The 27432-nt window shown below is 48.0% G+C and overlaps 1 protein-coding gene across 3 annotated transcripts; it reads left to right on the plus strand.

Annotated features, from left to right (window-relative positions):
• Nucleotides 1-655: 655 nt before the first annotated feature.
• bmp2k (BMP2 inducible kinase) lies at nucleotides 656-26273 on the plus strand. 3 transcript variants are annotated; one of them, XM_065951791.1, is made up of 16 exons: nucleotides 657-1478; nucleotides 9093-9211; nucleotides 9762-9867; nucleotides 9972-10114; nucleotides 10636-10757; nucleotides 11547-11628; nucleotides 11943-12075; nucleotides 13671-13774; nucleotides 14582-14661; nucleotides 15222-15370; nucleotides 15554-15774; nucleotides 17003-17158; nucleotides 18604-18896; nucleotides 19655-19821; nucleotides 19991-20098; nucleotides 24394-26273. In XM_065951791.1, the coding sequence occupies exons 1-16, from the start codon at nucleotides 1334-1336 to the stop codon at nucleotides 25737-25739; spliced, it is 3474 nt and encodes a 1157-aa protein (XP_065807863.1). In that variant the 5' UTR covers nucleotides 657-1333; the 3' UTR covers nucleotides 25740-26273. The 3 variants fall into 3 exon arrangements, with proteins under 3 accessions (XP_065807868.1, XP_065807863.1, XP_065807873.1); XM_065951801.1 differs by lacking the exon at nucleotides 24394-26273 and adding an exon at nucleotides 21069-21472 and having other exon boundaries at nucleotides 660-1478; XM_065951796.1 differs by lacking the exon at nucleotides 17003-17158 and having other exon boundaries at nucleotides 656-1478.
• Nucleotides 26274-27432: the final 1159 nt, after the last annotated feature.

Raw genomic sequence — 27432 nt, forward strand, 5'->3', positions numbered from 1 at the left:
GGTTCTGCTGATGTTTGGGTTCTCGTGATGTCTGGGTTCTGCTGATGTTTGGGTTCTCGTGATATTTGGGTTCTGAAGATGTTTGTTTTCTGAAGATGTTTGGGTTCTCGTGATGTCTGGGTTCTGCTGATGTTTGGGTTCTCGTGATATTTGGGTTCTGAAGATGTTTGTTTTCTGAAGATGTTTGGGTTCTCGTGATATTTGGGTTCTGAAGATGTTTGTTTTCTGAAGATGTTTGGGTTCTCGTGATGTCTGGGTTCTGCTGATGTTTGGGTTCTCGTGATGTTTGGGTTCTGAAGATGTTTGGGTTCTCGTGATGTTTGGGTTCTGATGCTGGTCGTATGACTGGTGTATTTTCCTGTTGGGGTTTTGTTGTTGTTGGTCGGGTCACAGTGTCTGGGTTGCTTTGTTGTTGTTTGTTGTTATTTGTTGTTATTTGTCGTTGTTTGCATTCTTATGCTTTGTTGTTCTGCCTCATGTGTCAAACCACTTTGTAAACCCTCACCTTTTTAAATAAAGTTATTATTATGATATTCTTATTCTTATCTGATGTGCATTTCTTTATTTATTATTTTTCGATGCTCCCTGGCACTCACAGGTTTCCATACAACGTCCATTTCCACCAGTGACAACAATGTGAGGGGGCGGGGCCACGTCAGGTTATGCTGTCACTCTCATTGGGTAAATAACAAACCACCCACAGACTCTGCACCGGGAAGTTTATCGTTACCGGAGCTGCTGGGCGGGTGAACTTCACCGAAGGGCTCTCGGAAACAAGCGGGCGCTGACCTGTGAGAGGGCCGGACTCGGAGCGTGTCTGCCCGCCTGCTCTCTGCTGGAGGAGCGTGTTAGCCGCTAACACCGCAGCTAGCGGGCTAACTAGCCACTAACACCGCAGCTAGCGGGGCTAACTAGCCACTAACACCGCAGCTAGCGGGGCTAACTAGCCGCTCCGCCCGTGTTGAGCTCACAGGTCGGTGCGTGTGATGCTAGCAGCGCCGGGGATTCTTTAAGAGAGCTTCTGAGTTGGATTCATGTCCAGGGATACTCCAGAGGTGGTGTTATTCCGCTGCATTATTCCCCGCCTCTCCCCCCTCTCTCTGTCGGCTTCACATGCTAACAGGGATGTGTCTCAGCAGCTAACGGAGCTAGCTCAGTGTTAGTGAGGTACACGCTGTTTCACCTGTCCTCTATGTTACCTGTCCTGCGGACACGGAGCATGCAGCAGGGGGAGAGGCTCCTCGCCAGGAGATAGGACAATAACCTGATCTACGTGTGGGACTGAGAGGCTGACTTGAGCACAGACTGTTTGTGGTGTCGGAGGAGCTTCAGGATGAAGAAGTTCTCCAGGATGCCGAAGTCAGAGAGCGGGGGGCTCGGAGGGCAGTCCGGGACCAGCTGCGGGGTCAGCAGCTACCTGGGCAAGGTGTTCTCTGTGGGCAGGTACCAGGTGACTGTGGAGGAGCTGGTGGCAGAGGGTAGGTACTGTGTTATCATCAACAGTGTGTTAACATCAACAACATCAACAGTGTGTATAGAATAGAATAGAATAGATTAGATTATAATAGAATAGAATAGAATAGAATGACTTTATTGATCCCAAACTGGGAAATGGTGTCGTTACAGCAGCAGGTTGTCCAAACACACAATATGAGCAAAAAACACAATAAAATATTAAATACAAAGTAAATAAGCACTAAAAATATCAAAACTAAGAATGGGAATATATACAACCAGGATTTAACTAAACATTACTAGTCTTAAATATGGAAGATTTAATGTAAATGTGCAAAAACAGAGTAGTAAAAGTTAAAGTGCAGGAGTGTAGACATGTTATCAGCAGAAACTATTCAATATAACTGTGAGTAGACAAACAAATGAAGTCAACTTGAGTGCACGGATAATTTGTAAATTTAACATGTACAGTATGTTAGCATCAACATAATATTTAAATGAGTAAAGAATGAGGATAACAAATCACATTTGAACCTGATACCAGAAAGATATCTCCTCTTAATTTTTCTTCGGTGACTTTAACAAACTCAGGTTTTCAAAAGGACAGTGAGTTCTGTCAGATGGGGTCCTCTTAGGGAGGTTTCCTACGGTTGTACCAAAATTAGAGCGTTTTCAACAACTGCTGTGGTTTAAAGTTAGTAAGCCCTTGGGGGGGGGGGGGGGGGGGAGGGGGGGGGCTTTCTGGCCTGGGGCCCCAAGCAGGTGCCTGCGTTACCTGTTGACAAGCCGCGCCTTGGAGAGTTGTGTTTTCTGGCACGACTTCATCGACTACAAAAGTGCAGGTAGAGAGAGAAAGGTTTGAAGAGGTGAAAACGCTGCAGCAGCTTTTTTAGTATGAAGATCGACTTTATTGGAGCGCCGTGTTTCGGCTTGTGGCCTTCATCGGGGTCATGATGACCCTTCAGACTGCAACTGTTGCTGGAGCTTTTTGACCTTCTTCAAAGTCCTTGAACAAATACATTGGCAACATTTCCACCTTTGTGCAACTTAGTCAGAGCTCTCTCGCTCTTTGTTTTGATAGGATAGAGTCAGAAATCAGAGAGAGAGAGAGAGAGTGGGGTGTGAACCCGGGCTGCTCGCTAGGAGGACGACAACCTCTCTACATGTGGCGTGTTCTCATGTTCTACATGTTCTCAAAACTAGTCTCATCCCTTTATCTTCACACCGCTGAAGATGCTGTCTAACACGTGTCGGTATCGTTTGGTTTTGATTCTCTAAGTGCCTGGTGTGTACAGAGAGATCACACCGTGTCTTTAGTCTCATGGTGTCTGGGACTCTCCGCCCTCCCCTTAGTGAGGTGACTCCTCCCCCTTTTACAGGCCGCTGCATCGTCGTCTCTCTGCAGAAGAAGCTCAGATTCCCCCTAAAACATCTGAAATCTCTCAGACTGAATGAAGTAGGTCGCTCCCCTCTGAGGCTCTGAGCTGTGTTTGCTTTCTAAACTGGGGCACTGGGGATGTGGTGTATAGCTGGAGTTAGAGCTGCTCCCTTTCCTCCATACAGCTGTGCTTTACATCCTGCTTCAGCTGGCGGAGGGTGGTGGGGGGGGGGGGGGGGGGGGGGGGGTGGGGTGACGACGGTCTGAACCTCCTGGGTCAACAGCATGTAGAGATGCAGAGATCTCCATACTTGGTTTGTTTTTGTGTCAGGACGACTTAGATTCTCTGTGCAGCCGCTCAGCTCCATGAGAGACGGATCGTTTTTATTTTATTAGATTACTCAACAAGTTCAACAAGTAACAACAGAGCCCTCTGGACTCGCACAGAAAGAAAGACTTGTGCAATGACAGAACAACCTCGAGGACGCCAGCGGGCTGCCAGGAAGTCTCAGAGATGTCCTTCACGCTTTCACAAAGTTTTGTGTTTAAAAATACGGGAATCTCCTCGCTGCACCAATAAGGAAGTGAAAGAACAACAACAGCTGCTGTTTCACAAGACCAGAGCTGACGGCAGCGTATTCATTAAACATGTGGTTCCAGCAGCTTAACCACGCAGCAGCGAGACACGGTCATAGTTTCAGGGTTGTTCTTAAAGACCTGTCGTCTGACATGTTTTAAAACGAGTTTTTTTAGTCATCCAGAGACTCACAAAGAACTGAAACTATAAAAAAAATATACTACAGACATGAAGCAGAGAAAATATAAAACCAAGTCACGAGAAGCTTCAGTTTGAACGAGGCGCCATCGCTGCACCTCAATCAGTGAATTAAGTACAGAATAAATAAATTAAAATTTGGAAATAAATGAACCTGGGCGGCCTAAATGAGTGGAAACACTGAGGTCGCGTATCTTTAGATTGTGATCCTGATTTTGTATAAAGATTAGGCCCCCCTTGTCCACCCGGGCAGTAAAGCGCTGGTTGTGCGCTAGGGAGTGTTTGCATGTGCGCTCGAATAAAAGCGCTGGCGTCTGTCCTGTCTCTGACAACAGTCGGATGAAACAAAAACAAAAAAGGCGGAGCGCTCAGAAAAAAGACGCTGGAAACAAGTGTTATATTTTTGCAGCCATTAAACGTGACACCAGAGAAATGTTTGTGCATCATGAGGGGACGTGTTGTGCGGCTCGTTTACTTTGAACATTAAAGATAACAAACTACTCGGACTATGAAACTGTCAAAGGGTTTTTAGTTCGAGGTCGACTCAGAACAAACTCGAGAGATTCACGACAAGCTGACGAGGACACACGCTCACAGGAGAGGTCATTCTTAATTCATTTACTGTGCAGTCAACACACACGGTATACGTTTAAATAAATAATAAGTTAATATTCAGCCAGCTGACTGTAACCACTGAAACTATAACGATGTTTGTTGGTCAGAGTGTAGACGTGACAAGTTACAACAAGCTGCTGAGTCAGAGAGGGAGGGAGAGAAGGAGAGAGAGGGGGAGGGGGAAAGAGAGGGAGGGTGGGAGGGGGAGGGAGAGGGGGAGGGAGAGGGGGAGAGGGAGGGAGGGTGTTTTCATATAGTCATGTGAAGTGTCTGTGGAGCAGGAGGTTACAGCGTGACCTTTGCTCATCGTTGTATCCCGAGGTTGTACAGTTACTGTTTGGTGTGTGTGTATTTGTGTCTGTGTCTGTGTCTGTGTCAGTCAGGCCGGTCGGTCGGTCGGTCGTCCTGGCTGCTGGGTTAGTTTATAATTCTGTTACCATGACCCGATGGGTCCTCATGTCTGTTCTCCTCATTCAGGTCTGTTCATTCAGGTCTGTTCTCCTCATTCAGGTCTGTTCATTCAGGTCTGTTCATTCAGGTCTGTTCATTCAGGTCTGTTCTCCTCATTCAGGTCTGTTCTCCTCATTCAGGTCTGTTCTCCTCATTCAGGTCTGTTCATTCAGGTCTGTTCTCCTCATTCAGGTCTGTTCTCCTCATTCAGGTCTGTTCTCCTCATTCAGGTCTGTTCATTCAGGTCTGTTCATTCAGGTCTGTTCATTCAGGTGTTCTCCAGCAGGTGAACCACTTTCATAAAAGTCAAACCCACGCAGCAGAAGAAGCCTCTGAAAACAAAGTCTGCTGGACTCAGTGAGTCATTTCCTCCTCTTCAGTCTGTGGTTTCTCTGCACATATCAGTCGGAGAACACATGACATGACATGACATGAACAGGATGCATCTGTGAGCGCGTCCATATCTCTACATACTCTCTTAATATTCGCAGTAGCCGCTGAAATGAACTACAACGGTATTAAGAAGCCAACCATGGAGAATGGGGGCTACCGCCACAACCACACGTGAAGTCACCTCACCTCGTGTTCAGACGGGTATAATGGCAACTTCCGTTTCTGGGGGCAAGATAAGCTCGCCCCACGTGATATTTCTCACACTCGGGGTCAGAGCCGGGATAGAAACGGGCAAATTTGCTTTTAAGAACTACTTTGCATTGTAAGACCCCGAGACAGGCACAAACAGGGGACGCATGAACAAAAAGCAGCAACCTCCGGTGTTGAAACATGAAGCCGATGCTGAAGTGCAGTTCCTGGAGTATCCACTAGAGGCTGGCTGCAGAAGCATAGGAAGTCACATACACACCCATTCTAAAAAGCCTGTTTTTACAGCAGAGATGAACATGTTTACAGCCTGGTTCAAAAAACCAAATAGGTGTGATTAGCTCATGTCTGGATGGACACACACTGTACGGGGGGTGAATGTTTTGATGACTCATCAGTTTTGATTTGATGAAGGATAAGAGTTATTCACAATAAGGCGAGTAGCTGACCTGATTGACAGGTGGGCGCGGTGTAACGGTTTGTCAGGAGGTTTAAAACCCGCCTCAGCTCCAGCTCTCAGCCTGTCGTTAGGTTGACTGAAAGTTAGACTGAGACAGCATTTCCAGCATGGAGACCGCCATCGATGGGACTCCGGCGCCCCCTGCAGGAACAGACATTAATATTTACAGTCTGTGATGAATACGTTTCAGAAATATCTGCGAGAGCTCAATATTTATATATGTTAAGTTAAACACAATTCATCAGAAGTCCCCTTTATGTAAAAAATGACCCAGCTCGTTATGAACACCTACGACCTTAACGATGATGATGACGATATTTAGGAGGGTTTTGATGATTAAAACTCTGAAGAACAGCTGTCCATGTTGTTGTTGACGAGATATGAACTTTAATTATTTAAAAAAAAATAAAAGTGCTCTGCCTCTGGAAGCTCCACATACACACAGTCAGACATGCACACACACAGCGCTGTTATCCCCCGCTGGCTCAGCTGATCTGTCTCTCCTCTGTAACGCCTCTGTTACTATCTCTGAAGACGGGACGGGGGGTCACTGTGTCCCCTCATTCCGCCTCCTCTATGTTCAGATTGAAGGAGAAACGTCACAGGGGCGTAAACTTCGGGACGTTTTGATTCGTTTTGATCTCTGAAATAATGTATCGTATTGTTTTTAAACTTGTGGTATCCAAACTGGCAAAAAACAAATAGCTTCTCTGAGAACATGCTGACTCAAACACAACCAGCTGGTATCTGTCCGTCAGCAGAAACACACGGGTGTGTATGTGTGTGTGTCTGCTGATAGTGTGTGTGTATTTGTGTGTGTGTCTGCTGATCGTGTGTGTGTGTCTGCTGATCGTGTAAACATGAGCAGCTCAAACAGAGTTTTCATGCAGACAGTCTCTCTGACATGAGGTGTGTGTGTGTGTGTGTGTGTGTGTGTGTGTGTGTGTGTGTGTGTGTGTGTGTGTGTGTGTGTGTGTGTGTGTGTGTGTGTGTGTGTGTGTGTGTGTGTGTGTGTGTGTGTGTGTGTGTGTGTGTGTGTGTGTGTGTGTGTGTGTGTGTGTGTGTGTGTGTGTGTGTGTGTGTGTGTGTGTGTGTGTGTTACTGTGTGTGTGTTACTGTGTGTGTGTGTTACTGTGTGTGTGTGTGTTACTGTACAGCTGATGAATGGCCACATTGTGTGTTGTTGTAGCTCTGCTGGTACGACGCAGCGCTCGCTGTCTTTGTGCAAGCTCATTCAGGCTTCTCCCCCCCCCCCCCCAAATCGCACATGAACTTTATTCTCCCAACTCATCATCACCACATCTGAGCTGACCACCACCAACAGTGGGCGTGGCCTTGGAGGGTCACATGGAGACGACAGACAGAAGGTCTTTGATACAAAAGTCCACTCCAGCATTTCATTGAGCCCGTTCAGTGGCTCTGACGCTCTCATGACATGACGATGTGGACGCAGCACGCTGGAGGAGCCACTACTGCTCTCTAACAAAAGAGGGTGACCTCACACTGAGGGGGCTGTTACAGGACGTCTTCCTGTCTCGTGGTGGATTATTTATTCTATAAAACACTCTTCACCTTCATGTTACTCTGACAGTAACATGTGTATCTAGTCCGTCAACAAACCCCCAATGATGAGAGGGGGTCCATCCTCTCCGTCTTCTGCCTGCTCCACTTTTAAGAAAATGTGTGCTCAAACCGTTTGGAGATTTTCCCTTCATGACATCACAAAGGGCAGTAGCCCCTCCCCCAGGTGGGTGATACTCCCACAGCTAGGTGTTTGTTCTGCCCTCTGAGTCTGCCTTCTCACCGTAAACAACAGTGCATGGAGCGAGAAGGCCTGAAACACTCGAGCCCTTCCAGAGAGGGGGCGTGGTCAGACACAGCTCATGCTGATCCATTTCAGTCAAACATTAAAGAGAGAGTAAGGACTACAGGAGGTAGTGGGAGTTGTAGTCCAGCTGTTTCTCTTATTTCTCTGTCAGACTGTTCACCTGAGCTCAGTTTGAAGCTGACGGGGCGTTACTCTGATTTTAGTCAGGATCCTACTGTAATAAGGACCAGAGAAGAAGAAGACATGTTGGAGTCCGGCTGCAGAATTTGTCGACAGCTTGTTAGGATCGGGTTCACGTCTATTTTTAGGCCGACATCGTCCGACTCTGAGGGGTTTTGTGAGTGTTCAAACAGGAACATGGTCACTAAGTGGAGTCCTCCTGATGAGGCCGTTTGTGACTCCAGGATATTAAACTTGATGTGACTCCACTAAGAATCAGGCGATGGCAGCTGGTCTGTCTTCTACTGTCCACACAGAGGCATGCTGATACGTGATTGGTCAGTACAACTCATGCTACAAATGTCAAACAAAGAGAATCCAGAGACCCCTGAGTACAGACTTTTCAGACTCTTTCTCGTTCTCTCTCTCTCTCTATCTTTCTAGTTCTCGTTCTCTCTCTCTCTCTCTCTCTCTCTCTCTCTCTCTCTCTAGTTCTCGTTCTAGTTTTCTCTCTCTCTCTCTCTCTCTCTCTCTGTCTTTCTCTCTGTCTCTCTCTCTCTCTCTTTCTCGTTCTCTCTCTCTCTCTGGGACTGAGGCTTCTGGTCTGCTTGTCTTTGTTTCTGACGAGCTTAAAGTCACAGTGGTGCATGCTGGGTAACTCTTCAGACCCTCTTTAGACCTCCTCCTCATGTCTCACTTAAAGGCTCTGCACCGCCGTGTTTCTGTTTCCTGTCCTTAACGACACAGACTGGTCTCTCTCTCCCTCCTGCTGGTTCCCAGTTTAGACACAGACTGGTCTCTCTCTCCCTCCTGCTGGTTCCCAGTTCAGACACAGACTGGTCTCTCTCTCCCTCCTGCTGGTTCCCAGTTCAGACACAGACTGGTCTCTCTCTCCCTCCTGCTGGTTCCCAGTTCAGACACAGACTGGTCTCTCTCTCCCTCCTGCTGGTTCCCAGTTCAGACACAGACTGGTCTCTCTCTCCCTCCTGCTGGTTCCCAGTTCAGACACAGACTGGTCTCTCTCTCTCCCTCCTGCTGGTTCCCAGTTCAGACACAGACTGGTCTCAGCTGATGAGTTAGAAACAAACCGCTCTTTGTTGATCCGTCCGTTCTGCTCATCGGTCTGTTTGATCCACACGGCTCAGAAAACCTGCTAATGAGAGAATTACTGTCCAATCAGAGGACACACACACACACACACACACACACACACACACACACACACACACACACACACACACACACACACACACACACACACACACACACACACACAGGTCAGGTCTTGCCTCTGTTGAAACTGAGATAATCACAAAGATTTGTTTTCTGCAGATGTGGCGCTAACGTGTCGTCTTGTGGTTTTTTTTTTCAGGAGGGTTCTCGGTGGTGTTTCTGGCTCGTACGCACAGCGGCGTCCGCTGCGCTCTAAAGAGGATGTACGTGAACAACGTCCCCGACCTGAACGTCTACAAGAGGGAGATCACCATCATGGTGAGGCGCACGCCACGCTCTTCTCAGAAGCGTTTAATTTAACCACATCTCTCCTGTCCTCTATCGACCTATAGGTCACCTGTATGTTACCTTAAGGTTACCTGTACGTTACCTGTAGGTCACCTGTAGGTCACCTGTAGGTCACCTGTACGTTACCTGTATGTTACCTGTATGTTACCTTAAGGTTACCTGTACGTTACCTGTAGGTCACCTGTACGTTACCTGTATGTTACCTGTAGGTTACCTGTAGGTCACCTGTATGTTACCTGTACGTTACCTGTAGGTCACCTGTACGTTACCTGTAGGTCACCTGTACGTTACCTGTATGTTACCTGTAGGTTACCTGTAGGTCACCTGTATGTTACCTGTACGTTACCTGTAGGTCACCTGTACGTTACCTGTACGTTACCTGTACGTTACCTGTATGTTACCTGTAGGTCACCTGTATGTTACCTGTATGTTACCTGTATGTTACCTGTATGTTACCTGTAGGTCACCTGTACGTTACCTGTGTATCTGTAATGACCTCCATGTATCTTCCTGTCCGTAGAAGGAGCTCTCGGGTCATAAGAACATCGTGGGTTACCTGGACTCCACCATCAGCCCCGTGTCGGACACCGTGTGGGAGGTGCTGATCCTCATGGAGTACTGTAAAGGTACGCACAGGTGAACAGGTTATAAACACAAACATGCTCACCTGATAAGATAAAGACTGTTGACCTGATGGTGAATTTGAACCCCGCCCCCCTCCGGCGTTTAGCGGGTCAGGTGGTGAAACAGATGAACCAGCGTCTGAACGTGGGCTTCAGCGAGGCCGAGGTCCTCCACATGTTCTGTGACACCTGTGAGGCGGTCGCTCGTCTGCATCAGTGCAAGACGCCCATCATCCACAGAGACCTCAAGGTGAGGACACACCTGTATCTCCTCCTCCTCCTTTGTCTGTCTGTCGGTCTGTCTGTCTGTCTCACCTGACTGTCTCACCTGTCTGTCTGTCTGTCTCACCTATCTGTCTGACTCGTCTGTCTGTCTATCTCACCTGTCTGTCTGTCTCTCCTGTTTGTCTCACCTGTCTGTATCACCTAACTGTCTTCCCTGTCTGACTATCCCTTCTGTCTGTCTCTCCTGTCTGTCTGTCTCACCTGTCTGTCTCACCTGTCTGTCTTACCTGTCTGTCTGTCTCACCTGACTGTCTTACCTGTCTGTCTCTCCTGTCTGTCTTACCTGTCTGTTTGTCTGTCTCACCTGACTGTCTTACCTGTCTGTCTCTCCTGTCTGTCTTACCTGTCTGTCTGTCTCACCTAACTGTCTCTCCTGTCTGTCTTACCTGTCTGTCTTTCTCACCTGACTGTCTTACCTGTCTGTCTCACCTGTCTGTCTCTCCTGTCTGTCTTACCTGTCTGTCTCACCTGTCTGTCTCTCTGCAGGTTGAAAACATCCTGTTGAACGATCAGGGAAATTACGTGCTTTGTGACTTCGGCAGTGCGACCCATAAAGTTTTACAGCCTCAGAAAGACGGAGTGAGCGCCGTGGAGGACGAGATCAAGAAGTGAGTCTAAATGTTCCGCACGCCGCTCGCTGCAACAGGTGTGTGCCGGTTAGACGGCGTGCAGGAGTTCCTCTCCTACAAACAGAATGATGAAAAGGCCACCAGGGCAACCGTACATGACATCGGTTGACCTTCAGGGTCACCTTACATGACGTCGGTTGACCTTCAGGGTCACCTTACATGACATCAGTTGACCTTGAGGGTCACCTTACATGACATCGGTTGACCTTCAGGGTCACCTTACATGACATCAGTTGACCTTCAGGGTCACCTTACATGACATCGGTTGACCTTGAGGGTCACCTTACATGACATCGGTTGACCTTCAGGGTCACCTTACATGACATCGGTTGACCTTCAGGGTCACCTTACATGACATCGGTTGACCTTCAGGGTCACCTTACATGACATCAGTTGACCTTGAGGGTCACCTTACATGACATCAGTTGACCTTCAGGGTCACCTTACATGACATCAGTTGACCTTCAGGGCCACCGTTCATCAGTGGTTAGTGCGCGCGCCCCATGTACGGAGGCTCCTCCAAGCGGGCGGCCTGGGTTTGAATCCAGCCTGTGGCTCTTTTCCTGCATGTCATTCCCCTCTCTCTCTCTCTCCCTGATTTCTTACTTTCCACTGTCCTGTCTCTCAAATAAAGGCCCAAAAAAAACAAAAGGAAAACATTCAGTGATGTGATTGACCTCAGCTTGTGTATATGTAACCATGGTAACTCCTGTCCACCTGTCACAGGTGAGCTTTGACCTGTAGTGACCTCTCCCTGTTGTCTCTCAGGTACACAACACTCTCCTATCGCTCACCTGAGATGATTAACCTGTACGCAGGTAAAGCCATCACCACCAAGGCTGATATCTGGGTAAGAGTGTGTGTGTGTGTGTGTGTGTGTGTGTGTGTGTGTGAACAGGACAGGTTCATGTCTCTCTCCTCTTTCTTCAGCTGTCCATGTAATAATGACGCCAAAAATATCCTCCTACAAAGTTTATCCCTGATTTCCTGTTCTGTTCATGGCGAGTAAATTCTGGTTAACCAGGGACGGCTTTCAGACGGAGAATACTCATGCTAGCGGCTACGCTATTATCTGATGTGATACTTCCTCAACGCTCTTTTTTGTGCTCTCCCCCCTCCCTCTCTCTCTCCCCCCTCCCTCTCTCCCCCTCGCTCTCTCTTCAGGCTCTGGGCTGCTTGTTGTACAAGCTGTGTTTCTTCACGCTTCCTTTTGGGGAGAGTCAAGTCGCCATTTGTGACGGGACGTTTATCGTCCCGGATAACTCCAAGTTCTCCTTCAAGCTGCACTGTTTGATCCGTAAGTTTCTCATCGTGTCGGCTTATCAGGAATATAATGTTTTTATATTTAAAGGAGATGTCAGTCTGGAAGACATGCTGGGTAGAGCCCCCCTCCCCACGTGCCCACTCTCCTCTGATTGGCCGGCCCCGTTTGCATTAAACGGGACATTTGAGAGAGCTTCCTGGTGGGCGTGTGCTAAAACTTTGCTCCATGCTTTGCGCTGATTCGTCGGCAGAACCTGACGCCAAATTCTCGTAGCATTTCGTTCAGAGCAGCAGGAAACCACGACCGGGTATCACGCCGACAGATCGAGCAGAGGTTTAGTACGGACGTCCAACATGGTCACATGAAACGTGTTTAAAGATGATCAGCAGAGCAGATCTTAATGACGCCGTCTACGAGCTTTTAGTTTGTCACAAACTTTAAACTTTGATTTCATTCTCGTAAAAATCAAACGAGTCCTCCACACTTAAGGTGGTTACACATGGGGGACTCGGGCCCGGATCCGGGTACACTTGACCCCAAAGTCCGGTTCATTTGATCGGTGTGAACACAAACGTACTCGGGTACCGAGCCTGACACCGCTTGAAGAGTCGGTCTCGGGACTTTTCATGTGAAAGCAACCGTGTTTAAACAGGGAAGTGGAGCGCTCTATGACCTGATTCTAAACATCAGTTATTTTCCAGTCGAGTGACCATCTTGTCTTCATAAAATATCTTTTCCACAAGTGTTTGCTGTTTGCAACACAGTAAAAGTGTTTTAATCTCTGCAGATCTACAAAAGTTATCAGTGGACTTTTCAGGATCTGGTTTCTTTTCTACCTGAAATCGATATCGGTATCAGACCTAAAATCCCGTATGGGTCGGGCCCTAGTTGATATTTATAGTTTACGTTTACTTTGTTTCAAACGCTGCCTCATCTTTCCTGCGTTCACTCTCAGCCCGTCTGCATCACGCCACCCGTAGAAACCTTTTGCACACTTTAGACGTTGTGTTGGTCGTATTAGGAAACTCTTGCCAAAGTATCGGTGCAAATCAGACACATTCTTTGATTGGCCCCAAAAATATGTTCTATGAAATATTCCTCCTCATGATCCAGTCAACCCACCACGACAGTCTGAACGCACTCGGCTCACGGTTTCTCTCTCAGCATCTTCGGGTTAAAAATCTAATCTGAAGCTTTGGTACTTTTTAAAACGAAGGTTAAAATAATCGACCGTATGGTTTTAAACCCAGAGGTTTATTTCCCTGGCTTCAGCCCAGAATCAGTTTGATTCTCCGCTTTAACCAGAGGCGTTAAATTCATCTGTCTTGACCCTGTTTTTACTGTTCTAGAGGAAGACCCTGGGGGTTTAGAGAAGTTTGAGGCAGAAACTCACAGAAAGAACAGGAAGTGAACCCTGCAGCCTGTTTGAACCAGTTTGTCCGTCCGTCGTTAACGGCCTCTATGATGAAACTTCTTTCACTTCCCCAAATGCCGCCCACAGTGGATCCTCCTGTCTTACATTATCTAGCCAACAGCTCCACCTGGTGGACAAACACAGAGCATGCACACCATCCACAGTTTATTAGACTCAGCATGTTGTTTAAAGTATCTGTGTCTCTTCTTTTCAGGATACATGCTCGAGCCAGACCAGGAGAAGAGACCAGACATCTACCAGGTGTCCCACTTTGCCTTCAGATTAGCAGGAAAAGACTGTCCAGTGCCAAACCTGTTTGTAAGTCACCACTGAGGTCGTTTTAATGTTCAATACTTTTTAATACCACGTGTGTTTAAAACTGTACAGTCCGTTTATTTAAAGAGGACATATTATCCCCCCTTCTCCACCTTTTCAAACAGTCCCCTGTGCTGTGCTTTGTTCAAAATATAACATGAATCAAGCACCAGAGGAGGTTTGTGACCCTGTATAAACCAGCTCTCTCAGAACGCTCCGTTTTGGTCCCTGTAGACATCACTCCTCTGTAGCGAGAATAAAAATGGCGGACCTGCTCAAAAGTTTTGTTCTAGGCTGGAGGTGGAGTCCATGGGTGGAGATATCAGGGGAGGGGAGGGGATTTTTTTTTACTTAATCCTACTGAGATGTCACAAGGAGAGCACATTTGAAACAGAGCATTTTTCTCTGTGTTGTAAGACTTATGCAGACCACAAACAAAGGACTGGATGGGTTTATTTCACATGTTGTGGGTCAGTAGACACTCAGGTTACACAGATATATGTTCAAAAACACTGTAGAAGTGGATTTTTCATATGTCCCCTTTAATGATGGATAATAAAGAAAAGGACTGAAGCTTTACAAACACTACATCTATTTAATCAGTCAGGTGTGTAGGAGAGAAATTAATCCATCAAAACCTGAAAACAAACTCCTGCATGCTGTAAATAACACAAACATGTAAATAAGACAGAGCAGGAGGTTGTCTGCTATTTTTGAGAATTTGAAAGGTCCGATGACCCGATATCAGCTATCTTAAGACTTCTGTTTCTCTTGTCGTGGTATCAAAATAATCTTCCTGTTGTTTTCCAGAACTCTCCAATCCCGACGTCTCTCCCTGAACCGCTAACAGCGAGCGAGGTCGCCGCTAAGAAGAGTATGACAAAAGCCAGGTACTGTTCACAGATAGACAGGTACTGTTCACAGAGAGACAGGTACTGTTCACTGAGAGACAGGTACTGTTTTCTGAGAGACAGGTACTGTTCACTGAGAGACAGGTACTGTTTTCTGAGAGACAGGTACTGTTTTCTGACAGACAGGTACTGTTTACTGACAGACAGGTACTGTTCACTGAGAGACAGGTACTGTTCACTGACAGACAGGTACTGTTTTCTGAGAGACAGGTACTGTTTTCTGACAGACAGGTACTGTTTACAGACAGACAGGTACTGTTCTCTGAGAGACAGGTACTGTTTTCTGAGAGACAGGTACTGTTTACTGACAGACAGGTACTGTTGTCTGACAGACAGGTACTGTTTTCTGAGAGACAGGTACTGTTTTCTGACAGACAGGTACTGTTTACTGACAGACAGGTACTGTTTACAGACAGACAGGTACTGTTTACAGACAGACAGGTACTGTTTACTGACAGACAGGTACTGTTTACAGACAGACAGGTACTGTTCACTGACAGACAGACAGGTACTGTAAACATTAATTTCTCTCTCTGCAGGATCACAGAGGCTGTTGGTCCCACAGAAACATCGATCGCTCCCAGACAGAGACCCAAAGCAGCCAATAGTAACGTCTTACCACTCGCCAACACCGTCACACCTGTGAAGATGGGCGGGCCTTCAGCGCCCGTCAGTAATGGACAGAAAGGTACCTTTTAACACTGCGACAGGTAACAACATAGATCTTTAAAATGTATCCATCAGCTGTGTCACGCTGGTGGTTTCATGTGTTCTACCTGTCCTCTCAGCTCACTCACCTGGCTCTTTGTTTGATGCTGTGTTTTTTAAACGATATTGATAACTCTGTATCTGTGCGTACCTGTCCTCTCAGCTCACACACCTGGCTCGGGGCAGCCGTCCGTGCAGCAGCAGCAGCAGCAGCAGCAGCAGCAGCAGCAGCAGCAGCCCAGCAGTCAGCAGCACCGCGTCCTGCAGCAGCTGCAGCCTGGTGACCTCCGTCTGCAGCAACTACAGCAGCATCATCATCATCAACAAGCACTGCAACAACAACAACAACAACAAGCAACCGCTCAGCAACTCCAATACCTCCAGGTGAATACCTCCAGGACACACCTCAGGAGACGCTTAGAGCCAATCAGAGGGTTTAGCCCGTGCTGCAGAACCGTCAGCCTCATAAACTGTAACAATACACCAACTAAAACTTCCATATGACCCTACAATCAAACAATGTTGATACCTGTTTATCACCATGGCAACAAAAATAGAAGTCCCAGGCAGCCAGTGTCAGGTCATTTTTTTGTTCTTATTTAGCAAAGATTGCAGCTTAACTCCTGCACACTTACTACATTGCAAACATTGGCAACATGTCTGTCGGGAACCGCTGTAGAGAGTTCAGGTGTCACTGGACTCCTTCCTCTCCCACACACCTGTCACCTGTTCCCGCCGTGCAATAAATGAAGCTTCCAAAAGCAATTTGGTCAACCACAGCAGCTTATAGATTCTGAATTCACAATAAGGCAACAAGGTTTCGCTGTCAGTACGCCCTTTGAACTCACACGTTGCCTTGGCCTCGTCGTCATCTTTTTGTTATTGTTTGTCTTGAGAGCCCTCTGGTGGTGGAAGTTAGGACTCAGTTTCTTCCATGACAGAACTCAGAATCAGATCCTTGAGTCCAGTTTATGAAAGAAAGCAAGCATCTTAATTAAAAGACGTCCTAGGCGCCAAATACTTGGGGATTGTTTGTTACCAAAACTTGCAGGAACACTGCACATTGTGTAAACAGCACAAAAACATTTGTGTGTAAATAACTCATTGAGATCAGGATCTCTTTCACAAGGGTGACCTGGCCAAGAAGGCAGCAGCACACGCCATAAAAAGCATTTCATATTAAAGAGACAGTTTACAAACAATGAGTTAGGAGAGAACAACAATTTACAATGTGCAAATTGATTTACAGATAAAGTGCAGAATCTTGATCACAGATTACAATTCAGAAACACATCAGGCACTGTCCAATTGTCTCGTGTTTTTTATCTTTTAAGATCGAGCCAAAGGCTTCAAGCGAAATGAGCTCCGCCATTTTCAAATCATTTTGGAGAAAGTCCCATGTGGTGGGAGCAGCAAAACTAAACGCTCTTTTCCCGCTCTGTTTGATTTATTCCTCTTTAATGTTAAAAAAAAAGAGTCACAGCTTTAAGACTAACAGATTATCTTGTTTTGAAACCAGTGGTATCAAAAAGTATGGCGGTTTAGAACGTCCTGAGCACCTCTGTGGTCACACACACTTAATGACGTTTTAACCCTCTGTGTCCCTGCTCAGTACCAGCAGGCTGTGCAGCAGTCTCTGCAGCTCCAGCAGCAGCAGCAGCAGCAGCAGCAGGCGGCTCTCCTCCAGCAGCAGCAGCACATGATGATGGCGCCCGTCTACCAGCAGCAGGTGGCTCAGGCTCAGGCTCAAGCTCAGTACGCTGCCATGGTGAGTCCCTTCACACCTCTCAACCTGCTGCTGCTGTAGTGGACTTCTTTATCTTAAAACTTCCCTTCTCGCTGAAGCTTCTGACAGAAAGTGCTGACAGGATGTGAGAGCAGGAGTCTGATCCAAAGCGGCATAAATAGTCCGACGAGCTGACGGTGAAACACATGGAGACGCAGCGTGAAAGCACAGCTCTGAGTCCTTCATTTAATGTCACAACGCCCTGAAGAGTGTCTCCGTTCAAAAACACTGGCAGTAGACTCGCTCGGCAGGCCGTGCCAAGCAGACGCTCGAACTTCCCACTGACTCGCTCCGAACACTCAGAAAACTCGTATTTACGCTGCGACTCCCATCAAACACACAAACACGGGTCCTCCACACACGCACGCACACGCTGTCAGGGCGGAGACATTTTTAGTCTGTTTCCCTCCGAACGAGCACCATCTGTTTTATTTCAGAGGCAATCTGTCCGAGGCGAGCCACGAGGGGACTGAACAGAGGGTGAATCAGAGTTTCTGTGTGCAGCTTCCTGACATATGAAACACACACACTCTGTTTATTCCCTCCATACCTGCTCAGGGTCCTCTCTCTCTCTCTCTCTCTCTCTCTCTGTCTCTCACGCTCGCTCAGACATGACGTCATGCAGAGCTTCAAAAGAGTGAGCAGACAGAATCCAAGTTAAAGGAGGCCGAGCAAGATTGACTTTAAGATTAAGATCGAGTTTCAGATTAAGACCGACCTTCAGATTAAGATCGACCTTCAGATAAGGATCGACTTTAAAATTGGGATCAAACTTCAGATTGGGATCGAATTTCAGATTAAGCTTGAATTTTAGATTAAGATCGAGTTTCAGATTAGGATCAAATTTCAGATTGAGATCGAACTTCAGATTAAGATTGAGTTTCAGATTGGGATCGACCTTCAGATTGAGATCGATCGTTATAAAGGAGATTCATGTTTTTCAGTTTGTTCTTTCGTCTGTTTGACACCCCTCCCCTCACTGTGACCCTCTCCCCTCACTGTGACCCCCCTCCCCTCCCCTCCCCTCACTGTGACCCCCCCTCCCCTCCCCTCACTGTGACCCCCCCCTCCTCTCCCCTCACTGTGACCCCCCCTCCCCTCCCCTCCCCTAACTGTGACCCTCTCCCCTCCCCTCACTGTGACCCCCCTCCCCTCCCCTCCCCTCACTGTGACCCCCCCTCCCCTCCCCTCCCCTCACTGTGACCCCCCTCCCCTCCTCTCCCCTCACTGTGACCCCCCTCCCCTCCCCTCACTGTGACCCCCCCCCCTCCCCTCCCCTCACTGTGACCCCCCCCCCCCCTTCAGCTCTCCAAACCCAGAACTGATTTCTAACAACATTCATCTTTCTGATTCACTGTGAACCATAAAATCAAAGATCCTCCCTCATCCCCCCCCTCCCTCTTCTCCCTCTCTGCCTCCCCCCACAGCTGCACCAGTACCAACAGGCTTTTGTGCAACATCAACAACAACAACATCAACAACAACATCATCATCAACAACATCCTCCTCCTCCTCCTGCGGCTCAGCAGACGCTCCCCTACATGTCCTCCCCCCTCGAGTTTCAGATCCCGCTGGGCTCCTTTAGCTCCACCACGCCCTCTACTGGACCTGCTGCTGCACCTGTGCTGGTGGGGGGGCCGTCACCTGTGCTGGTTGGGGGGCCGTCACCTGTGCAGATCGGGGGGCCGTCACCTGTGGATCCATCATACACTAACTCCAGGTAAGGTCTCCTGAACATCTGGCTCCTATTGGTTGATCATGGGAGGAACCTTTAGGGACCAGGAACCGAGTGCTCCAGCTGTCCACCCTTCATCCTTGAATTATTTGCTTCTCTGCTCTGTGGTGCCTTTATTCTGAAGGCGGACAAACTGAAGTGTTGTGCTTTTATTTTGAAGGTAGACAAACTGAAGTGTGATGCTTTTATTTTGAAAGTGGACAGACAGAAGTGTGGTGCTGTTATTTTGAAGGTAGACAAATTGAAGTGTGATGCTTTTATTTTGAAAGTGGACAGACAGAAGTGTGGTGCTTTTATTTTGAAAGTGGACAGACAGAAGTGTGGTGCTGTTATTTTGAAGGTAGACAAACTGAAGTGTGATGCTTTTATTTTGAAAGTGGACAGACAGAAGTGTGGTGCTGTTATTTTGAAGGTAGACAAACTGAAGTGTGATGCTTTTATTTTGAAAGTGGACAGACAGAAGTGTGGTGCTGTTATTTTGAAGGTAGACAAACTGAAGTGTGATGCTTTTATTTTGAAAGTGGACAGACAGAAGTGTGGTGCTTTTATTTTGAAGGTATACCAACTGAAGTGTGCTTTGACGAGCTGTTGACTCAAATCTCAGGCTCGTCAGTAAACGGCTCGCATTGAGATTTTTCTCTGCTGTTGACAGAGGTCAAAGGTCAACATATACATCATGATGTGGATATTATTAATGCAAGTCTCACCTGTATGATGTCATCTCTGTCCTCGTGTCTCTGCAGTAGGAACTCCCTGCTGGCCTCAGACGGGGTCTCCCCCCCCTCTCAGAGCTGCGGCGCGCTCAGTAACCCCCCCGACATGTCGCACTGGAACCCGTTTGGAGAGGACAACTTCTCCAAGCTGACCGAGGAGGAACTGATCGACCGCGAGTTTGACCTGCTCAGAGCAAGCAAGTGACCTGTCAATCATTTTCACCTCCTTGTTTGTTTGTGTGATGTTAGAACAATGTTTCAGCTCCATGTCCATGGTCTAACCCTCTCTCTCTCTCTCTCTCTCTCTCTCTCTCTCTCTGTCTCTGTCTCTGTCTCTCTCTCTCTCTCTCTCTCTCTCCCACACAGACAAACCTGTGGAGCGAGCAGCCAGTGTGGAAACGGACCGCCCCCTGCAGACTAAGCCCCTCCCCCCTGAGGACCTGTTCGGCTCGGCCCCGTTTGTGGCGAGCACAGGCAAGTCTTAAAGGAGTCCCTGCTGCAGGACCCAGCACTGTGGAGCCCCCTTTGACCCCCCCCCTCCCCCTCCCCCACGTCCCCCCTCCCCCACGTCCCCCCTCACCTTTCTTAAACCAATGAAGCGTCAGGTGTGTGTTTGTGTGTCAGTGTGCAGGTGAGACAGCTGCTGGTGTTGGAGGCAGGTGTGAATCAATCCACAGATATCAGACGCGGGTCAGGGGTCAGATCACCAGAGACACTCACACACACACACACACACACACACTTTAGCCCTTTTCAGACGCAGTATCTAAACTCAGCTGCCATCACGTCTTTATACGTTCATATTGATTCAGCCATGGGGTCATATTGTAATACACACACACACACACCGCCACTGCCTCTTGGTGCTTTATCAGTAACGTTGATAGCAGCAATAATCTTCTGTGTCATTAGTTCCAGAATCGTCTGTTACATTAGATTAAAGTTTTTACGAGATCGAGAGATTTAAAGACAAGCTGAGACGACGTTAGAATCTTAGATAAGTTAGAGATAGATGTTCGACTCAAACAACGTAAAGATGCAATAGAACCTCCGAGCACTTGAATGTCGGCGTGGGGAAATGTAAAATGTCTTCTGTTGGGACAAAACAAAAAAAGGAACCAAACAAGGTTGAAGGGACTTTTTTGTATTTTACACCCAGACAGTCTGGGCTCCGTCTAATTCCTGCAGGCCGGCATGAAAGAATCAGCACCGACTGATTTCTGATCGGCCGTAAAGCTTTGTGTGTGTGTGTGATGTCAGAGCGTCATCTGTATGTGTGTGTGTGTGTGTGTGTGTGCAGGAAAACCCCGTCACACTGTCTAGATTACACACACACATTCATCCGGTTAAGTAAACATGAGTGTTTTAGTTGCAGGTAAGTTTTCATCAGTTCACGGCTTCACTCAGTTCAGTTTTTTATTTTTGTGTGTTTTTTCATGTGCAGACGGCCGAGTCACAAACATCTGATGTGTTCTGGTGGAAGGATTTTTATTACTCTGATTAATTCAACTTTAAAGCCAAATAAAAACAATGATAGAGAGAAAGGGACGAGCGAGCCAATGAAGCTGCAGTGTTGGGACAGAAATCCCAAACGAGCAGACAGACATGAATCTGATGCATTTTATGTTTTCTTTTGGATTCATCTTCATCATGAAACTTTGGGACCCTTTTTGACTCCCACACGATGAGTCTGTGGTTAGTCTGTGTACTTTGGGCTCGTGCAGACGGATCCGGGGCGGATGAAGATGTCTGGTTTTGTTTGTGTATCAGCTCCTGTATCATCCTGTCGGTGTGAATGTATTCTCTTTATCGAATGTTACTGAGAAATAAAAACGCTTTCAAATCAAAGATTCACTTCGGTTCTTTATTTTTAATCCAGTTTAAAATCTCTCCACCACCTCACACCAGATGTTCCTGACCAACATGGCCGTCTCTGTCTGACCTCTGACTATCACATTTAATGTTTCACTGTAAAATAAACCAGTCTGAACAGGATTAGAAGCCGCACTAACAGGCGATCAAAGCTCATTGCAAAAAGATTGTTTTTAGGTAAAATAAAAATTATCGCGACTAGAATCTTAAAACAAAAAATCTGATCCTGCACCTTCAAACAAGAGCTGGGACAAAGTCAATGTTTACAGGTTACAATTAAGTCCCAAGTCTTTGTCTAAAGTCCTGAGTCAAGTCCCAGAAAAAGACAGGCAAGTCCCGAGTCAAGTCCCAGATAAAGACAGGCAAGTCCCGAGTCAAGTCCAAGATAAAGACAGGCAAGTCCGGAGTCAAGTCCAAGATAAAGACAAGCAAATCCCGAGTCAAGTCCCAGATAAAGACAGGCAAGTCCCGAGTCAAGTCCAAGATAAAGACAGGCAAGTCCGGAGTCAAGTCCAAGATAAAGACAAGCAAATCCCGAGTCAAGTCCCAGATAAAGACAGGCAAGTCCCGAGTCAAGTCCAAGATAAAGACAGGCAAGTCCCGAGTCAAGTCCCAGATAAAGACAGGCAAGTCCAGAGTCAAGTCCCAGATAAAGACTGCAAGTCCCGAGTCAAGTCCAAGATAAATACAGACAAGTCCCGAGTCAAGTCCCAGATAAAGACAGACAAGTCCGGAGTCAAATCAGTCAAGTCCCAGATAAAGACACGCAAGTCCCGAGTCAAGTCCAAGATAAATACAGACAAGTCCCGAGTCAAGTCCCAGATGAAGACAGACAAGTCCCGAGTCAAGTCCCAGATAAAGACAGGCAAGTCCCGAGTCAAGTCCAAGATAAAGACAGGCAAGTCCCGAGTCAAGTCCAAGATAAAGACAGGCAAGTCCCGAGTCAAGTCCCAGATAAAGACTGCAAGTCCCGAGTCAAGTCCAAGATAAAGACAGGCAAGTCCCGAGTCAAGTCCCAGATAAAGACAGGCAAGTCCCGAGTCAAGTCCCAGATAAAGACAGGCAAGTCCCGAGTCAAGTCCCAGATAAAGACAGGCAAGTCCCGAGTCAAGTCCCAAATCAAGTCCTGACTAAAGACAGACACTATCTCTGGTCAGTCAGGACTTGCCTAAGTAAAGACGGGCTCAAATCAGGTCCCCAGTAATGACAAGGAAAGTCCAGAGTCAAGTCCCAAGACAGGCAGGTCCAAGATCAAGTCCAAAGTGAAAACAGGTGAGTCCCAAAACAAGTCCAAAGTAAATGCAGAAAAGTCCAGAGTAAACAATGCACCGACTTTGTCTCGTCTGTAGATCAGTTAAGTCCTCCTCATATCCACATCATGAACTCTTCATTAAGTAGAATTAAACTGAAATATAAACACACTTTTTAATAAACATTTAGGATTTAAATAATAATAATCAGCAGGAGGGTCTCCACGATGAACAGATCTCACATTAGGCCCCTCCCCCACAGCCTGAGATATTAACCACACCTACACTTCCCTAACGACCCTTTTAAAGATTTACATGAAGAGGAAACGATGTATTCTTTGGGATAAAAAAAGAGCAGTCTTTCGTTTTCTTTCTCGGCCTTCTACACATTTGTGTCTCTGCGGATTCAGCCCGACTGTTGAGCAGGTTTTTCTGCGACCTCTGACCTCTCTTCCTTCATTTCCATCCGGACAGAGAACAATCACAGTTGTGTTTTTATCACTTATTTGTGTCTTAAAGAGATCAGAGTCAGCGTGTAATCCGTCAGAACACGCAGATCAGAGCGCCAGTCTGTCGTCTCGTCCTGATTAAACACAGACACAGAGACACACACACACATCTACACACACAGGCACACGCACACAAACATGCACAGACACTCACACACACACCTATACACACAAGCAAACACACTCTCACACACAGATACACACACACACCTACACACAGACACGCACACACTCACAAACACAGGCGCTCACACACACAGAAACACACACACACTCACAGACACAGAAACGCACACACACACACACCTACACACACACACAGGTACATTAAGTGTTATCGGGGATCTCTGCATGTTTATTTTATTCCGAACACTTTAACGCAGCTCGTTTAATCTCGAGCTGTTGGCGAATCACGAGTCTCTTCGTGCCAGTTTGGACGGTTGTAAACACGGAGAGGTTTCAGCGTTCACAGCGGGGGGGCGGAGCCTCCTCTGATGGGGAACAATGCAGCTGGCTCGTTGTGAATGGAACTATTTCTTCTTGTAATTGGAGACTATCCATGTGCTAATTAGGCTCGTTTCAAAGTCGATTTTATGCAAATTTCTTGGAATTAAATTCACACAAATTTATCGCTTAAAGTCCAAATAAGTCTCAGAGTTTACGAGAACAAAGATTTATTCTTCATGAACAGAGAAAATCTTTTCAATCAGCAGATTAAAACATAACTTTATGGATCTCATCTCTCCGTCCTGTAAACCTCGCCGTCTTATCCCGTGGTCAGAGCGGAGACGCCCGAGCAGCTTTTACACATTTCAGCGCTCCTTCTGCTTCACTTTGAGGGCGTCCAAACGTAATCCTGATTACAGACGCCGTGCGAGGGGATGAAAACTCGTCCTTCTGTCACTCTGATTTATTTTAACTTGAATCATCAGGAGGGGGGCGGGGCTAAGAGCAATACTTGAAATTCACATCAAGAAGACACACAGACAGACAGACGCACACACACACACACACACACACACACTCACAGACACTAAGTTTTATATTCTTGGTATCGTGACGAGCCTGTTAGGGACTTAAAGGATGTTTTTTTTTCTGTTTGATTAACATTTCTATATCTGTGTTTTGTTTCCTGCAGATCCTGAAGTGATGAAGAACGAGCCGACCAATGAGGACGTCGGCGTTCCTGCTCCTGAATCAAACCCTGCAGACGCTAAAGAGCCGCGATCGGGGAAGAAGAGCCGAGTGGGAGACGAGTCTGACAGCGACTTTGAATCCGACCCTCCTTCTCCTAAGAGCAGCGAGGACGAGGAGCAGGAGGAGGACGAAGGCCTGAACAGCGAGCACGGTGAGGACACAGAGCCGGAGATTTCAGGACAGCGCCCCCTGCTGATGGACTCTGAAGAGGAGGAAGACGAAGACAAGCCCAGCTCAGAGTCAGACTGCGAGCGCGGCCGGGCCAAGACTCGCTCAAAGAAAGCCGCCGCAGCAGGTAAAGCGGCCACCAGGGGGAGCCCTCAGGAGTCAGGGATGATCACTCCTCCTCAGTCGCCCAGCAGGGGGCGAGCTGCTCCTGCTCAGGGGGCTGCTGTGGATGTGTTTGGTGCGGTTCCCTTTGTGGGAGGAGCTTCACCCGAGAGACCCGCGGAGAACTTGGACATCTTTTCCAAAGCCCCGTTCAGACAGGTGAGTCTGGAGCGGCGAGCTGCGGACGAGTTCGATGTTTTCACGAAAGCTCCGTTCACCAGAAATCGGAGTGGAGGAGACATCACCATGGGACAGACTCCGCCCATTTCTCCTGAAAGCATCGATATCTTTGGCTTCTCTCCCTTTCATCCCGGCCCGACAGACGCCCCGCCCACCACGTCCAGAAGCGCCGAAGACATTTTCCGGCCGTCCCACGACGAGTCCTCGAGTCCTCAGCAGCAGAGGCTGAAGCAGCGCAGCCTCCAGAAGCTCTCGTCGCGTCAGAGGAAAACCAAACAGGAGCCGGCGGCGGGTGGCAGCAACGGGAAACGCCACCACAGCACGCCGACCGGAGGACGCAAGAGCAACAAGGCCACGTACCGCACGCCAGAGCGGGTCCGCAGAAACAAGAAGGTCGGACGCAAAGACTCGCAGAGCAGCAACGAGTTCCTGAGCACGTCTGACTCGAAGGAGAACATCGGCGTGGATATCACCATGGACCAAGGAGCCGCCCTGCAGGTCGACGACCCTCTGCTCGACCCGTTTGGAGCCAAACCGTTCCACCCGCAGGACGCCGGCCGCTACCAAGGAATCCCAGAGACCCGGAGCGACGACGCCAAAAACAAGTCCTGGAGTGGGTCTTTTCATTCCACCTTGGAGGAGGGTAAAGCGATGGATGATTTCGGGGCGGTGCCCTTCACAGAGATGGTCGACGGCGGTGGACCTCAGCAGGCTCCGCCCACACAGCCAGTGGATCTCGACCCGTTTGGAGCGGCTCCGTTTCCCTCCAAACAGTAACTCTAATAGAATCTTCCAGTGACGGGGTAACCTGAAGGAAACGTCGTCAGCCAATCATGAGAGGACGAGCTAACAGCCTAACTCTTAACACGCCGCTCGGCGACTAAACGGTGACTTCCTGTAATCGCGACCACATATCTGTCTGCTGAACGCCTTTTAATGCTGCATCATGAAGACGTCTGAACATCCGACGTTCGAGCGCTTCTCTCCTTAAAGCTGCCTTCTGTTTTTTAGCACCATGAAGCCTTACCTGAGCTGGGCCCCGCCCCTCTCTGCACAGCACCTCGTCGTCATGGCGTCGGAGGAGTCGTTAACCACTTTGTCCTTTTAGACGTTCTCTATGCAGACGGCCGTCTCCACACTGCCCCCGTGTGGCGGGTTTTTGTTTTGACTCTTTGAATAGAAAGGGATGGATTTAATCTGCTCTTTTAAATTTTAGGCTTTAACTGTTTCCTGTTTTCTAACTGTTCACTTTCTTTTTTATTAATAACTCGACACATTCTGTTCTGAGAAGAAATAAAACGTCACATCAGATCACAAGTCCACGTTTGTGTTTATCAAACTTTAGGGGACATATGATAAACTTCTACAGTGTTTTTTATATTTGAGTAACCTGAGAGTCTACTGACCCACAACATGTGAAATAAACCATCCAGTCCTTTGTTTGTGGTCTGCATAAGTCTTACAACACAGAACAATGCTCTGTTTCAAATGTGTTCTGCTTGTGATGTCACAGTGGGATTCTGGTTAAAAAAAAAAAAAAAAAAGGTACCCAGATTTAGACCCAGGTGGTACCCAGACGTAGACCCGGACGTAGACTCAAGAGGGGACCCACACGTAGACCCAGAGGTACCCATACGTAGACCCAGTTGGTACCCAGACGTAGACCCAGAGGGACCCAGATGTAGACCCAGTTGGTACCCAGACGTAGACCCGGACGTAGACTCAGAGGGACCCAGACGTAGACCCAGTTGGTACCCAGACGTAGACCCAGTTGGTACCCACACGTAGACCCAGAGGATACCCAGACCCAGAGGGTACCCAGACGTAGACCCAGAAAGTACCCAGACGTAGACCCAGTTGGTACCCAGACGTAGACCCAGTTGGTACCCAGACGTAGACCCAGAGGGTACCCAGACGTAGACCCAGAAAGTACCCAGACGTAGACCCAGTTGGTACCCACACGTAGACCCAGAGGATACCCAGACCCAGAGGGTACCCAGACGTAGACCCAGAAAGTACCCAGACGTAGACCCAGTTGGTACCCACACGTAGACCCAGAGGATACCCAGACGTAGACCCAGTTGGTACCCAGACGTAGACCCAGAGGGACCCAGAGGGTACCCAGACGTAGACCCAGTTGGTACCCAGACGTAGGCCCAGAATGTCCGAGATGTAGACCCAGAAGGTACCCAGACATAGACCCAGAAGGTACCCAGACGTAGACCCAGAGGGTACCCAGACGTAGACCCAGTTGGTACCCAGACGTAGGCCCAGAATGTCCGAGATGTAGACCCAGAAGGTACCCAGACGTAGACCCAGAAGGTACCCAGACGTAGACCCAGAAAGTACCCAGACGTAGACCCAGTTGGTACCCACACGTAGACCCAGAGGATACCCAGACCCAGAGGGTACCCAGACGTAGACCCAGTTGGTACCCAGACGTAGACCCAGTTGGTACCCAGACGTAGAC

The sequence above is a fragment of the Labrus bergylta genome, chromosome 2, assembly GCF_963930695.1.
Source record: "Labrus bergylta chromosome 2, fLabBer1.1, whole genome shotgun sequence".
Taxonomy (NCBI): Eukaryota; Metazoa; Chordata; class Actinopteri; order Labriformes; family Labridae; genus Labrus; species Labrus bergylta.

What these genes read in the sequence shown, in the direction of transcription:
- bmp2k (XM_065951791.1), top strand. Translation starts at nt 1,334, where the DNA reads ATGAAGAAGTTCTCCAGGATGCCGAAGTCAGAGAGCGGGGGGCTCGGA. An exon ending in GGAGGAGCTGGTGGCAGAGG is followed by an intron (nt 1,479 to 9,092) that starts GTAGGTACTGTG and finishes TTTTTTTTTCAG; the next exon opens with GAGGGTTCTCGGTGGTGTTT. An exon ending in AAGAGTATGACAAAAGCCAG is followed by an intron (nt 14,662 to 15,221) that starts GTACTGTTCACA and finishes CTCTCTCTGCAG; the next exon opens with GATCACAGAGGCTGTTGGTC.